At 45.4% G+C, this 12,379-nt stretch overlaps 1 protein-coding gene across 3 annotated transcripts in view; it reads right to left on the bottom strand.

Moving 5' to 3' along the window:
* Positions 1-1,603: 1,603 nt before the first annotated feature.
* The window catches only part of LOC115776459 (plakophilin-3-like), a 32,202-nt gene continuing 21,426 nt past the window's right edge, over positions 1,604-12,379 (bottom strand). For 2 of the 3 annotated variants that reach the window (XM_030724172.1, XM_030724174.1), the window contains 7 exons: positions 11,678-11,786; positions 10,129-10,293; positions 9,062-9,232; positions 8,825-8,978; positions 8,421-8,616; positions 8,092-8,179; positions 1,604-2,623 (listed from right to left, as the gene is read on the bottom strand). In XM_030724172.1, coding sequence (XP_030580032.1) covers positions 2,582-2,623; positions 8,092-8,179; positions 8,421-8,616; positions 8,825-8,978; positions 9,062-9,232; positions 10,129-10,293; positions 11,678-11,786 — 925 coding nt within the window. In that variant the 3' untranslated portion in view covers positions 1,604-2,581. The remainder of the gene's footprint in view (positions 2,624-8,091; positions 8,180-8,420; positions 8,617-8,824; positions 8,979-9,061; positions 9,233-10,128; positions 10,294-11,677; positions 11,787-12,379) is intronic. The other variant, XM_030724173.1, reaches the window with a different exon arrangement.

Below are 12,379 nucleotides of genomic sequence, written 5' to 3'. Positions count from 1 at the left end.
CATTAAGTAGTCTCTGTGTTATTGTAGGGTCTTTACCTTACAATATATGCACCTTGAGGAGACTGCAGTTGTAATTTGGTACTATATCAATAACACTGAATTGAACTGTATTGAAGTGTTTAACACTACGGGAAAAAAAGGACCTTTAAACAGTTTACTTGAAGAAGTGTTGCATCCTGCTCCCGTATGAAGATGTTCTAATAATGCTGGTGTTCATTGTGATTATTATAATCTCCATGCAGAGTGAAGAGCAGGGCTGAGCTGCTGTAAACAGCACTATCTGTGGGTGGTGACAGATTACAACCTGTGACTGAGAGCAGGAAGTTCACTGAAATGACAGCACAAAGGGAATAATTAGAGAAAGAAAACAAATACGCTCCATAAACAGACTCTCTATAATCCGACTCCAAAGTGGAGCATGCTCATGAGAATAACTATGATTTTAGCAGCATAATGAGGATCTTTTCATCTCAGGGAACTCTTTTATTTCACTGTGGGTGGTCTCAAAGTGGACCTCTCCTGCTTTTCCTCACTTCCTGTTCTGTATTTCCTGCTCGATATTCATATTAAACATGATCAGATTTTCTAATGATGAGCTCAGTGTATGTACAGGAATCCCTGTGAGCCCAGACCTCAGGCTCCAGAGTGCACTAAGCACTCAGTTTATGACAGCTTTTTTTATGATCCTGGATCTGTATGATGTCATACAGAGGACAGAAACCCCACCTACTTGCTGTGTGAAGGCAACAGCCAATCAGAAGAAGGCTTTTATAAGGGAGAGGAGCTAAAACTACTTGTTTCAGACGGGTTGGGCCAGTATCAGAGAACTGTGAATCAGGCTGCTGTAATGCTGAAGACCCTCTGTCCTGGCCTTCCTCCTGCAGATCCTTTCATGAGCTCCTGCTTTCTCCACTGTCCTCAGTCAAACTCCAGGCGTGAAGGTGAGAGCACGCCTGTATCATGCATGTCTTCTGACAGGAAATGAGTCTTCAGCCTGCCTTCAGGTCTAGTATTACCAGGTTAAGTGTTATTGTGCTGGTTGGCTCCCCCATGAGGTCAAATACTGGACTAACAGTTGTTTGGCCAATAATCAGATATTTTAGTCACACTGAATGTACCCGTGTTGGTGCCGACTCCCCCGGCTGCACCTTCTCAAAAACAATGTTTGCACTGCACTTGTTTCATCTCCTGCCTCCTGATCGAGTCCCAGCCTTATAATAACCATCCCAATAACTTCCATTAATGAGCAGTCTTTATTAACAAAGTTTAGAAACACTGTTCGCAGCTTTTACATCCACTTATTTGTTCATTGATGGTTTACAAACCAAACAGCCAGTCAGTAATCATGATTAATCATCAGTTCAGTTACAGAGTTTGAGTATTCACTTCAGTTTTATCAGGTTACCTTTTATTAACAGCCATTGTTAGAAATGTTCTGTAACATGGAAGCTTCATCATCACATCTATTTAAGGCTTTATGACTTTTCCACCCTCTGTTTTTCTCTTTACTGTGTCCATTGTGTCTGAAATCACACATCTGTTGTAGAAACAAGAAGTTGCACAATGCAGTGAGCAAACAGCATGTGATCCCCCCCCCCCCCCTTTTCCAAAACCCCCCTTCACACCATGCATGCTGTCATGTCCTCACTTTCTCCCATCTCAGAGGTGGAGAGTCAGCCTGAGCCTCTGAGGCCACAGCAGGTGAAAATAAACCAGAATCATCCTTTTACCTTTAAACACCAGGTCACCGGGGGCTGCCACAATAGATCTATGAGACTTCATTTCAAATGTAATATCTTTGAGTTTCTGGAAATGGTACCTCTTGGATTAAAAAACGACCCTGCGGTCACCTGCTGCACATTAACATTGTGTTCACACCAAACACAGCACGTGATTTCATACAGAGTTCGTGTAATGAGGCGAAGTCACGCTGGGTGACGTAAATGGAGGCAAATCCGTATTCACAGAGCCGTAATTCTCCTTCACCACCAACGTGTGGATGCTGTCTGTGGGCGGGTGGAGCTGACCGAATCATCGGCCTCACTTTTAGAAAGAGAGGAAACTGACCAAACCTGTCCTGAAACTGTTAAAATGTGTCAGTGTAACCGGACTCTGAGCATCAGCCTCGTCCTGTGCTCAGTGATATTCGTGGGTTTCCAACGACTGCAGTCACACGAGTAACCGGAGGTGAAACCGGGCTTCGTGTTTGATGTGAACAAACGTTACATACATCAGTGAACACACCACTCTTCAAAGATACATCAGTCTTTACAACAGTAAATGAACGCATCACCAGACAAAACAGTACAAAGTTAAACTGCATATAACACTAAGATCTCATCTATCTATAGCAGGACTCTTACATCAGTGTGTACTAAATGAAGTCTGAGTCACTGTCAGAAACACAGAGGGCCTGTGGGGCTTCCCGATATCAGACTTTCTGCTGCAGTCTGAGCCAAGACAAACACAGAGCTGCTGAAAGGGCTCACATTCAGTATTCTCTTCCTGGAAGTTGGTTACAGTCAGATTAGGAGCTCATTAAACCCTCTTCACTCTTCATCCAGAGGTCAAAAGCTGCAGCCTAGAAGGATCCATCTGCAAAGTCTCGTTTGACGAATCCTTTCTGAAAAAAAGACGACACAGAAACTGAGAAAGGAGCAGAAACAAAGTGTCCCCACAGAGCAGCACCTCGGAGCGTTTTTTACTCAAACCCCCACGTCTGATCATCGTTTGATGCATTTATAATGCAAAATATTAACCTGACTAAGAAGCAGTTCTGCACTGCCATCTAGTGGCGACTGCATGCCCACACCTGTCCACCCATCATGTTGGTTTTCTCAGTGAAGTTCAGGAAATTTACATCAGCCTGACCCCATGGTAACAAACAGACACTACACAATACAGCCCACAATTTACAGCATGACGTCCTGATATTTACTGTGTAATGACTGAGTACACATACAATACTCTAAGGTCCCTACAAGTACTTCAGTGTAGGTACAGCAGAGTAGAGTACAACAGAATTTAAAGAAGGAATAAATATTAGGTCTGGTGTTGAGTGTCAGTAGAACTGAGCCCAGCAGCTGATAACATCCTGCAGTGTGTCTGAAACATCACCAGCAGGTGAAGCTCCTGTTTTAGCAGCCATAGCAGGTGATGATCCATCTTTAGAGCATTTAGGAGGCTGTAATGATGTATTGTTGAATGATGAAGTATGTTATCAACAGATGCTGCGTGTTTTTCAACTAATACTTTATAATAAGCCATCCCACAGTGTAATTACAGCACATGAAGGGCTCATGTCCTCCTAAGGAGGGGATCATATTCTGCTGTTGTTCCTGTTTGCTTGAAGTCACCTGAAAGGCACATTCATCGTTGTGTAGTGTCTCAGGATGGGTTTGTGCAGTCGCAACAAAGGGAGGCATCAGACATCTGCATGAAGCCTGAATGATGATGAAATTTACGTCACTTAGACCCAAGAGAACCTCAAAAAAATCACACCAGCACTATTCTAAGTGATGGAGTGCAGGTAGCTGCTTCTGAAACGCTCTGTGATGCATCAGGTGGAGCTTCAAACATTGTCCTGTTGGTGGAGATCAGCTTCAGCAGCTTCAGCAGCTTCAGCAGCTGCAGGAATGCACTGCAGCTGTGCACCGCAGTGTGCACGGTGTATTTTTGAAGGACTGTGTAATTACAGCGAATGAAGGGGAGAAGAGTTCATGCCTTCATGAATATAAATGTATCTGATCCTGTTTGGAGCCTCATTTAACCTGAAAGTTTAGGTGTGTTTGTTCCAGTTTTCTCCTTCACCTGATGACCTGCTGCAGGTCCCGAAGAATGATGAACTCGGTTTTTCTGTGAGAACAAACTCAGCCGTGAGCTGACTGAAGGCTGCAAAACTATCAGATACAGCACAAGATGCCTTCATCAGCTGCTTGGAGCTGCTTACATGCCACACCGCAGCACCATCAATTCAGAAAAGTTGCACAATAAATGGAGAAATGAGACTATAAATGATGGGCTGTCAAATATGGCGTTACCTAAGAAACTTGTTTGTGAGGAGTCTGGCTCCAGCAGATGAAGATAAAAAGATTCACCATCTGGAAACAGAAATGTTCAGCATTTCATGGAATTGCATTTCTGCACAGTTGTCTTCCAGATGTTTTGCTCTGAATAACTTGCTTGTGTGAAAGGCTGCAGTGAGATAAAGGCCTGCTTCTGTTTGCTGTGGGTGGGCAGTTACACAGGAGGAACTCTGAGCTCAGGGACTGCCAAGTTCACCTAATCAGGGACAAAGAGGCAAACCCAAAATATCTGAGCCAGATTCTCTGCATTCCTGCTGAAGCTCAGAAAACCGTGCAGTCACGCGATGGAAGACACACGAAAAGGCTCCTCACAGAGAGGCGGGGTGTCTACTGCTGGAAAAAGGTTCAATTTAAGACTTTTAAGGACTTATTAATACCATTAATGAAAGGAAAAAGGTATGCTTACACACTGACATACACTCTACTGCCAAAAGTATCCAATCACCATCCAGCTCACTGAATCCAGGTGTTCCAGTCCCTTCCATGTCCACAGGTGTATAAACCAGCACCTCAGCATGCAGACTGCTTCTACAAACATCAGTAAAAGAATGGGTCGCTCTCAGGAGCTCAGTGAACTCCAGCGTGGTACCGTGATAGGATGATACCTGTGCAAGAAGTCCAGTCACTGCTAAATATTCCACAGTCAGCTGTTAGTGGGATTATAACAAAGTGGAAGAGATTGGGAACGACAGCAGCTCAGCCATGAAGTGGGAGGCCACGTAAAATCACAGAGTGGGGTCAGAGGATGCTGAGGGTCAAAGTGCACAGAGGTCACCAACTTTCTGCAGAGTCAATCACTACAGACCTCCAACCTTCATGTGACCTTCAGAACAGTGAGAGCTTCATGAATGGGTTTCAATGGCAGCTGCATCCAAGCCTTACATCACCAAGCTCAATGCAAAGTGTTGATGCAGTGGTGTAAAGTGTTGATGCAGTGGTGTAAAGCACGCCGCCACTGGACTCTAGAGCAGTGGAGACGTGTTCTCTGGAGGGATGAATCACACTTCTCCATCTGCCAATCAGAGGGAGGAGTCTGGGTTTGGTGGGTGCCAGGGGAACGGTACCTGTCTGACTCTTTAGGCCTAAAAAACAGCATCTAAAAGTCACATCCTTAAGAAACAGGAAAAAAATCCAGCAAAGACCTGACACAGGATCTGAGAGATCATCTGGACCTTCAGCTGATCCTCAGCTGTTCACTGAAGTGTCATCAGAAATGGTCTCAGTGGAAGAGCGGCTGTCAGGAAGCAGTTCTTCAGGAGGGGAAATGGGGAGGAAAGGCTGAGCTATGACACATTACACAAAAACTGGACTGAAGATCAGCGGCAACACGTCTGATTGAGCGATGAATCCAACTTCAGACCGCAGCATTATTGAAGCAGTGTGGGATCATCTCAACGGAGAACAGAAGGCAGAAACATCCAAAGAAGAGCTTTGAATGTCCTTCAGGAAGCCTGGAGAACTGTTCCCAGAAAGCTGCCAAAGACCTGACTCAGACCTCGGCGCTGAGTCTTTGTGGAGCTACGATGTAACCTACACAAGTGGCTGACATCGTTGCCGGCATTTATGCCTGTGTGAGGTGCATTGTGGGTGTTAATTATCATGTGGTCGTGTCCCAGTGTTTTACATGTGGTGCCAGCTGACAGAAAAAACAAGGTGGGACTTTCCCCCTCCTGGGTCCTCGCTCTTTGTTGCAGTCAGTTTTTTTCAGGTGTGTCCCTCTAGTTTTATCACTTCTTTGTTCAGTCCCTCACAGCCACTCCAGGAATTTACTGACATCCTTATATTGTTACTATGATTACTGTTCCTTATATTAAGATGATGATTGTTATTCCCTCACTGATAAATTCAAAAACTGCAGCCAAAAAATAGCTGCAAATGCGCAGGAGGAGTCGACAGTGCTGAACTCCTGCCTCGCTGCCGGCTGCGCCGACCTCACCTGTAGCTACAGTTCTCAGGAGGTGCACGTCAGGTTACGGCGTAGATTACCCGCTCAGGCATAAATCAAGAACAATAGAGCTCAGACTGTGCTGAAGAATAAAGGTGGTGATACCAAATACTGACTTTCAAGTTATACATGAATATAAATCTCTGCACCTCTTTCACATATTCCTGCAAAATATAAAGAAACAAGAGGCTCGAGACTTTTGCACAGCACAGTACATAAAAACATCAGCTGAAGCTGAATTTTGGGTTGAGTTTTACTTTTGTGTAATACCACTCCGTTCCATAAGATGGTGCACTGAGTTAGCGTAACCTGTATTTAAACAGGTAAGTCAAGAACACCTGAACACACCTGAACACGCTGCTTCCTGCTGCTCATCGTTTCACTTCAATTCTGATTCAATTACGAGAAACATTTTAAACTGAAGCCTTGGAGAAACACTACATGGAGCATTAACGGAGTCTAAAATCATAACGAGCAGCTGCTTCTCGTGTTTCCTGTTAGCCTCTCACTGGGAATCTTTATCCAAAAACACAACATTTAGAAGCTGCATTTTATGAACACTTTAATAATTCAAATGGTTTTGTGGCGAAGCTGCTCAGCTTTTTAACTTCATCATTTTAAAGGCTGATAAATACACGTGGAAAAGCTGCTCTAATGAATCCTATTAAAGCAACCTGGATATGATAAACACGGAGAAGAGTCCTGATTGGAGGATTCTTCAGATCTGCTCTTAACTGTCTTTAACGTCTGCAGATGGTTAAAGCATGTTTTAGTAGAAATGACTGAAGTGCATTTTCAGAGTAAGACTGATTTTCAAATGCATGAAATGTAGAGCCACAGATAAGGACTTGAGTAACTCTGCAGTCCAAGTGCTGCTAGTTTCAGAGAAAATATTTGCTTTTGCATCACTTCCAGTTAAGCATGTCCAGAGACTAATGAGGGCCAGGCTCAGTTTCAGAACAGAGGGGGAGGCGTGAGGACGAGGAGCCATGAGAAGTGGAGGTCAAGTGAGATAAAAAGCAGATACAGCCAGACGCAGATGAGAAAACCATCTGTTGGAAACAAACAGGTCAGAGTACAATGTCAGCCCACACCCACACATTCTCTCCAGTTTAGGCTCATATCTGCAGGAAGCTAAATCACATTTGAACAGTGGGATTGCTTCAGCGCTTTGTCTTAAACATATTTGTAACAAAACGACTTTGAAAGGATCATAAAGTCACAATAAGTGCACTTTCCTCCACCTTTACCTTCATAACATGTCCATATGTGTGCCAGCACACAGCTCCAGCTGTCCTCTGCTCTGCATCAGCAGCACGGGCTCGTATGCTGCTGGTTGGCTCTAATCACTATCTTTGGAGGCAGAGGTGGGACAGCCACTGTCTCCCTCAGGTTTCTATTCATGATTCTATTCTCCTTTATAATGTTTCATTTTTCACCTTTAACATTTTAACAGCATTCCCTGGGAGACCCGTTCTGTTCGCTTACCTGAGATCCGTGCTGGCATCAAACTAATGACGCTTCAACCGGACCTTTAACGATGAAGCCCATTCTGGCACGTAGGCTGGAAGCCGAGCCACGAATGTGGTGGTGGTTTGTTTTTGGCACAGCGGCACACACCACAATTCAGGCTGTTTATGCCAAAATTCCTCCCTCAGGACGTTACAGCAGAGCTCACTCTGGCTTTATTTGACTGTGGGGGGATGAATTCACTCTGCATAACCATGTGAATCTTAAAAAATATGACAAACATGCTCCTGCTCACACTCCCGACCTGATGCACCACCTTCAGGCTCTCCTCTGGGTCATAGCCGGTGATGATGCTGTGAATGCTTTCTGAGCAAATCTGAGTAAGTCTGAGGACTCAGTGTAAGAAACAGAACAGGACTTCCAGCCATGCTGGAAGCAAGACTCTGAAGGGGAGGTTGGCAACATACAAATCAGGTTTTAAATTTGTAAAAGTTTTATAGCTTTATGATACGAACCACCAAATCTAAGTTCCCAGCTGAGTTAGCCACGAGTCTCTGTCTAATGTTTCCAGATATCAGTAACTGCTCTTACCAGTCTGTAGTCTCGGTGCAGCTTGTTGTACTGGAACATGTTGCAGAGGACGGTCGAGGCCGCTCGGGCAGCTTTTTGACTCCCAGAGCTAAAAGTGAAAGACAAAAGGAGACGGAGGACTAATGAGGAGGAAATACCAGAAGAGCGGCTTCATGACCCGCAGTACGAAGGAAAGGTTATGTTTCTGTGGGGCTGTGGATATGTGAAGTCCTAAACAGGAAACAAAGGTCACAGGGCAGTCACAGCTTTGTGTCAGCTAAGATCAAAAACATGGAGAAGAAATACTGCAACAGCGATTATCAGCGCCTTGATAAGTCCGTCAGCCGTACCTGTTATCGTGGGACGTCTTGATGCCCACCAGCTTGGGGATGCCATTGAAGTAACAGATGTCGCGGGCTGCCGAGGAGCTGCAGGTAACCAGGTGGTTGAGGGCTCCACAGATGTTGACCACCACCTCGCTCGACGGCGTTTTCTGAAGGCCGTCTGCGGGCAGCTTGGACACCAGAAGCCCCACCATGTTCTTGGCTGCCACGACAAAGAATGATTTGAATAAACACTCCAAACTTTCAATAACCTTTAAACTCTGAAGTTCAGACATCTAATCAGGATGATTCCCAGGCGCTCCCCTGGAGTAGACCCAGAACTCTGGAGAGCTGGAAAAAAGGACATGTGGACGATGTGTATGCAGGAAAAACCCTTCAAAGAGCTGCGCCTGGCCCAGCAGGTCTCTTACCCATGTGCTGTTTGTCCACGGAGTGTCGAGCCAGATTTCTCAGCAGGCCGGTCAGGGGCCTCAGCTCCATGTCACTGTTGGTGTCCAACCGATCCAGGAGGACGGGAAGCATCCTCTCCTTCTCTATGATCACCATGCTCAGCACTGATGCCCACTAACAGAGAGGAGCAGAGGTCACATGGGCTGCAGTGACGGTACCATCGATTAAAGCAGCTGGCGTTTGTGGCGAGACGTTACCCTGGCCTCTCCCGCGGTGATGTTCTGCAGGGCTCCTGTGGCAGCCTCACGGCTGCAGGAGCTGCTGTCGCTGTTCTGCAGGATGAGTTTGTAGAGCCCCACCACCTTTGGGTGCCACAGCCACTCAGACCCTTTAGGCTGAGACAGGGTGGGCAGGTTCTGGTGACGCTGCTGTGGACGAAAGCATCCAGCAGGTTTGGTTAGGCACGCAATAAACAAGCAACTAGGGGTCACCTTTCAACAGGGTTTCCATTCAGGTGTGCTATACAGGTGAAAATCCCCAATAAAGATGTGAACCTAACCCCGAGCAGGTCTCTAGTCACCTGGTGGATGTTAAGAGGTTAAAGACACAGCATCCTGCAGGGAGGCTCACAGGACGGGGGCTCGAGGTGGATCGAGATTTCCTGCTATCTTCCACAGGGAAACTCAGACTCTAAGGATAGACCCCCTAAGCCCTGAGGAATGTTTCCAATATCCACCTGAGAAACCTTCCCAGATTTAGTCAGTAACAGCGTCACAGCTGCGAGGCCTCGTTATCCAGACTGACCGTTTACTTCCACATCAGTTACATTTTAATTAAGGCACCATAAATAAATCTGCTATAAAATACAAAATACATATCTGAGACAGAAGTCGAGTCATGCAGTAAAAATAGAAAAGAACCTTCCTGTTTGGTCTGTAAGATCCTTTATTTAAGTTCTTCTTTTATTGTTTTTACTTTGGGAGTTTTATCATTTTGAATGATCTCTTCTTTGAGTAGTTTTAACTTACGGCTCTTATGTTTGACTCGGTGGTTCCTGTTCTCACGTCTGTCTGCTCACTTAGTTTTACATGATCTACGGAGTTTAAGGGCTTTCTGGACTTTTACGTCTGCGGGCCCTGCAGGAATATTGGTATATTGGTTTTTCAGTCTCAGTCACGTTTGAGATGAACAAATTAAAGTGAAATCTCGCCAAAGTAAGCGTGTGAAAGGAAAGGGATCTCTGAGGTGTGGTGGAGGGAATCCAGATCATCCCAGCAGGTAACACAGCACCCTCTCCTCTGGGTTTATGTGTGTGTGGTTTTACCTCCACGTTCTTCTTGTTGTACAGAGTGAAGCAGCCGATGGTCTCGATGTCCCTGTTGGCGGAAGCTCTCGACGGGCCCTCCAGGCGGAGCTGGACTGAGGGGGGGAGCTCCGAGTACAGCTGATAGGACAGATTTCTCATCACACACAGGGAATTCTCCAAACCCTGAACGTGCACAGAGGAAATTAAAAACATCAGTAACCACCTTAAACAGAAGCAAACAGGCTGAGAGCGGCACCTTAACGCTGCCTGCTGCAGTCTGACATCTTTGCACTGCCGACATGAAAAATGACTTTTTAATAACACCAACAAACTTATAGAGAAATAACTGAAAAGGTGACATGGCTCCTGGGTCGCAGAGCTTTGAGTTGGTTTGTTGGTTTGAGCTCTACATCAGCCGGTCCTTTCTCTTCTCTTATCTGCGCTTCTTCACATGTTGCTGTTTCTTTTTTGCATCCATCCTGTCCCGTCTGGAAACTGGAATTTTGGCACTAACCACACTAACTAAAATAGAATAAAGATATACAGGAAATGGCGTTAGTTTGAGGCTTCAGTCATTTTGGGGACATTTTCCAACACGGCCGTCCTGCGGAGGCTTCGGGAAATCCGTTGACTGGGACATTTACATGACGGTGAGTCATGTAAATCAGCGATTTCCTGACAAATACAAACTAACAGTGAAACCACAGCAAACCCACTCCCTGACATTACACTGAACCGAAAAGAATAAAATCTGCATAGCACATCATTTAAAGGGCCCCGGGTCACATCTGAAGCTTGAAGGTGCAGAACTTCATTCTGAGCCATTTTATCCACGATGAGAAGAGCTCGCCTTCGAAAACCTACCAAAGAAACTTTGAGCTGAGATTAAAATATTAACAGCAGCAGAAATATGAGATGATCAGCCAAGCTGAAGTCTAATGAAGCATATATGGACCTGTCCTCAGAGCTGTTTGTGGAAGCTCCTAATGCACACAGGAGTAAAGTCTGGAAGGCCGTGTGTCAGTGACAGATTGGGATTATAGATTACATTCCTTCTGCGGTGATTTCCCATCGTGCTCCTGACGGAAACCTCCAAGAAGGAAAATGGTGAAACAATGTTTGTTTTAAATGAGCAGGGCAGGACGTCTGATTAACTTCATAAAAACTTTAAGAGTGGAGACAGTTTCATAACCACCTCACAACAAACCATGAAGAAGAAATCTGAGGATTTTACTGGACTTTTGATACTTGATAAACACTGTAAATAAATCAGTGTGACTGTGGACGTAGGTGTCCACAGTCACACACAGTCCCCGACCGTTTGTCGGGTCACTTTTAGAATAAAAGTTTGACCTCAGTGAGACTTCAGCTGCTTAAATAAAGGGTGTGATGACACAGAGCCTCCCCGCAGTGTTGCTGTAAACACGACAAACTCCAGCGTCGGTGGTTTGTGCTCATGGCTCCAGACGTTTTAAGGGGCCTGCGGTGTGGTGCGCTGCAGCCATAATGAGCAGTGATTTTTAAATCAGACATCATTATCCACAGCGGCCGTGTGGCTCACAGTTACCTTCTCATCTGCCTGGTCTGCCTGCTGGATGTAGGTCACCAGAGAGTCCACGAGGCCGGGCGTGTCTCTCATCTTCTGCCTCGTTCTCTCATTCGTGGAACTCAAGTTCCTGTGCAGACCAACACAAGCAGAGACCTTTACTCAAGCGATCCTGCACTTACACGAAGCCTCATCTCCAATAAAGAAAATAATCCCAATGTAACGTCACTAAAACAGAAGCAACTCACCTCTGTGAGGCTTCATTGTGTGAAATTACTTGATGTAAATGTGAGTAAAGAACCAGCTCAATAAATCCTCAAAAAGAAGCAGCAGAGCCTTAGTGCGGTTAAAACCCTCCTAGAAGCAGGTCTGACCATCATTATCTGGGCAGCTATTGTGGATCATTATCTAAATTCACTTTAATTTCACAGGGAGATAAAAACAGTCCAGTGTGACTGAACCCTCTTGAAGAGTTTTAATGAGGATATAAAAGCCTCTTTCTCTGCTGCTGCATATTTCTGCTCTTTCACTGCGTCTCACTGTGATAATGTTCTCTGGGTCGTGCCACATGGAAGCCCTTATCCTGACTGAGCGCTCTTCTGAGTCAGCCTGCGAACACTGAGGCTGTGTTCACACACAAATCCTCGTGTCTCTGAGCTCTGCAGCAGGATTTGTGGTTATTGAGGTAACTTCGTGTTTAAGCCTGTGTGCGTCAGAGTTATG

The sequence above is a fragment of the Archocentrus centrarchus genome, unplaced genomic scaffold, assembly GCF_007364275.1.
Source record: "Archocentrus centrarchus isolate MPI-CPG fArcCen1 unplaced genomic scaffold, fArcCen1 scaffold_32_ctg1, whole genome shotgun sequence".
In the NCBI taxonomy this organism is placed as follows: Eukaryota; Metazoa; Chordata; class Actinopteri; order Cichliformes; family Cichlidae; genus Archocentrus; species Archocentrus centrarchus.
The sequence above is the reverse complement of the archived record's forward strand: the minus strand, read 5'-3'. Positions and strand labels throughout refer to the sequence as shown.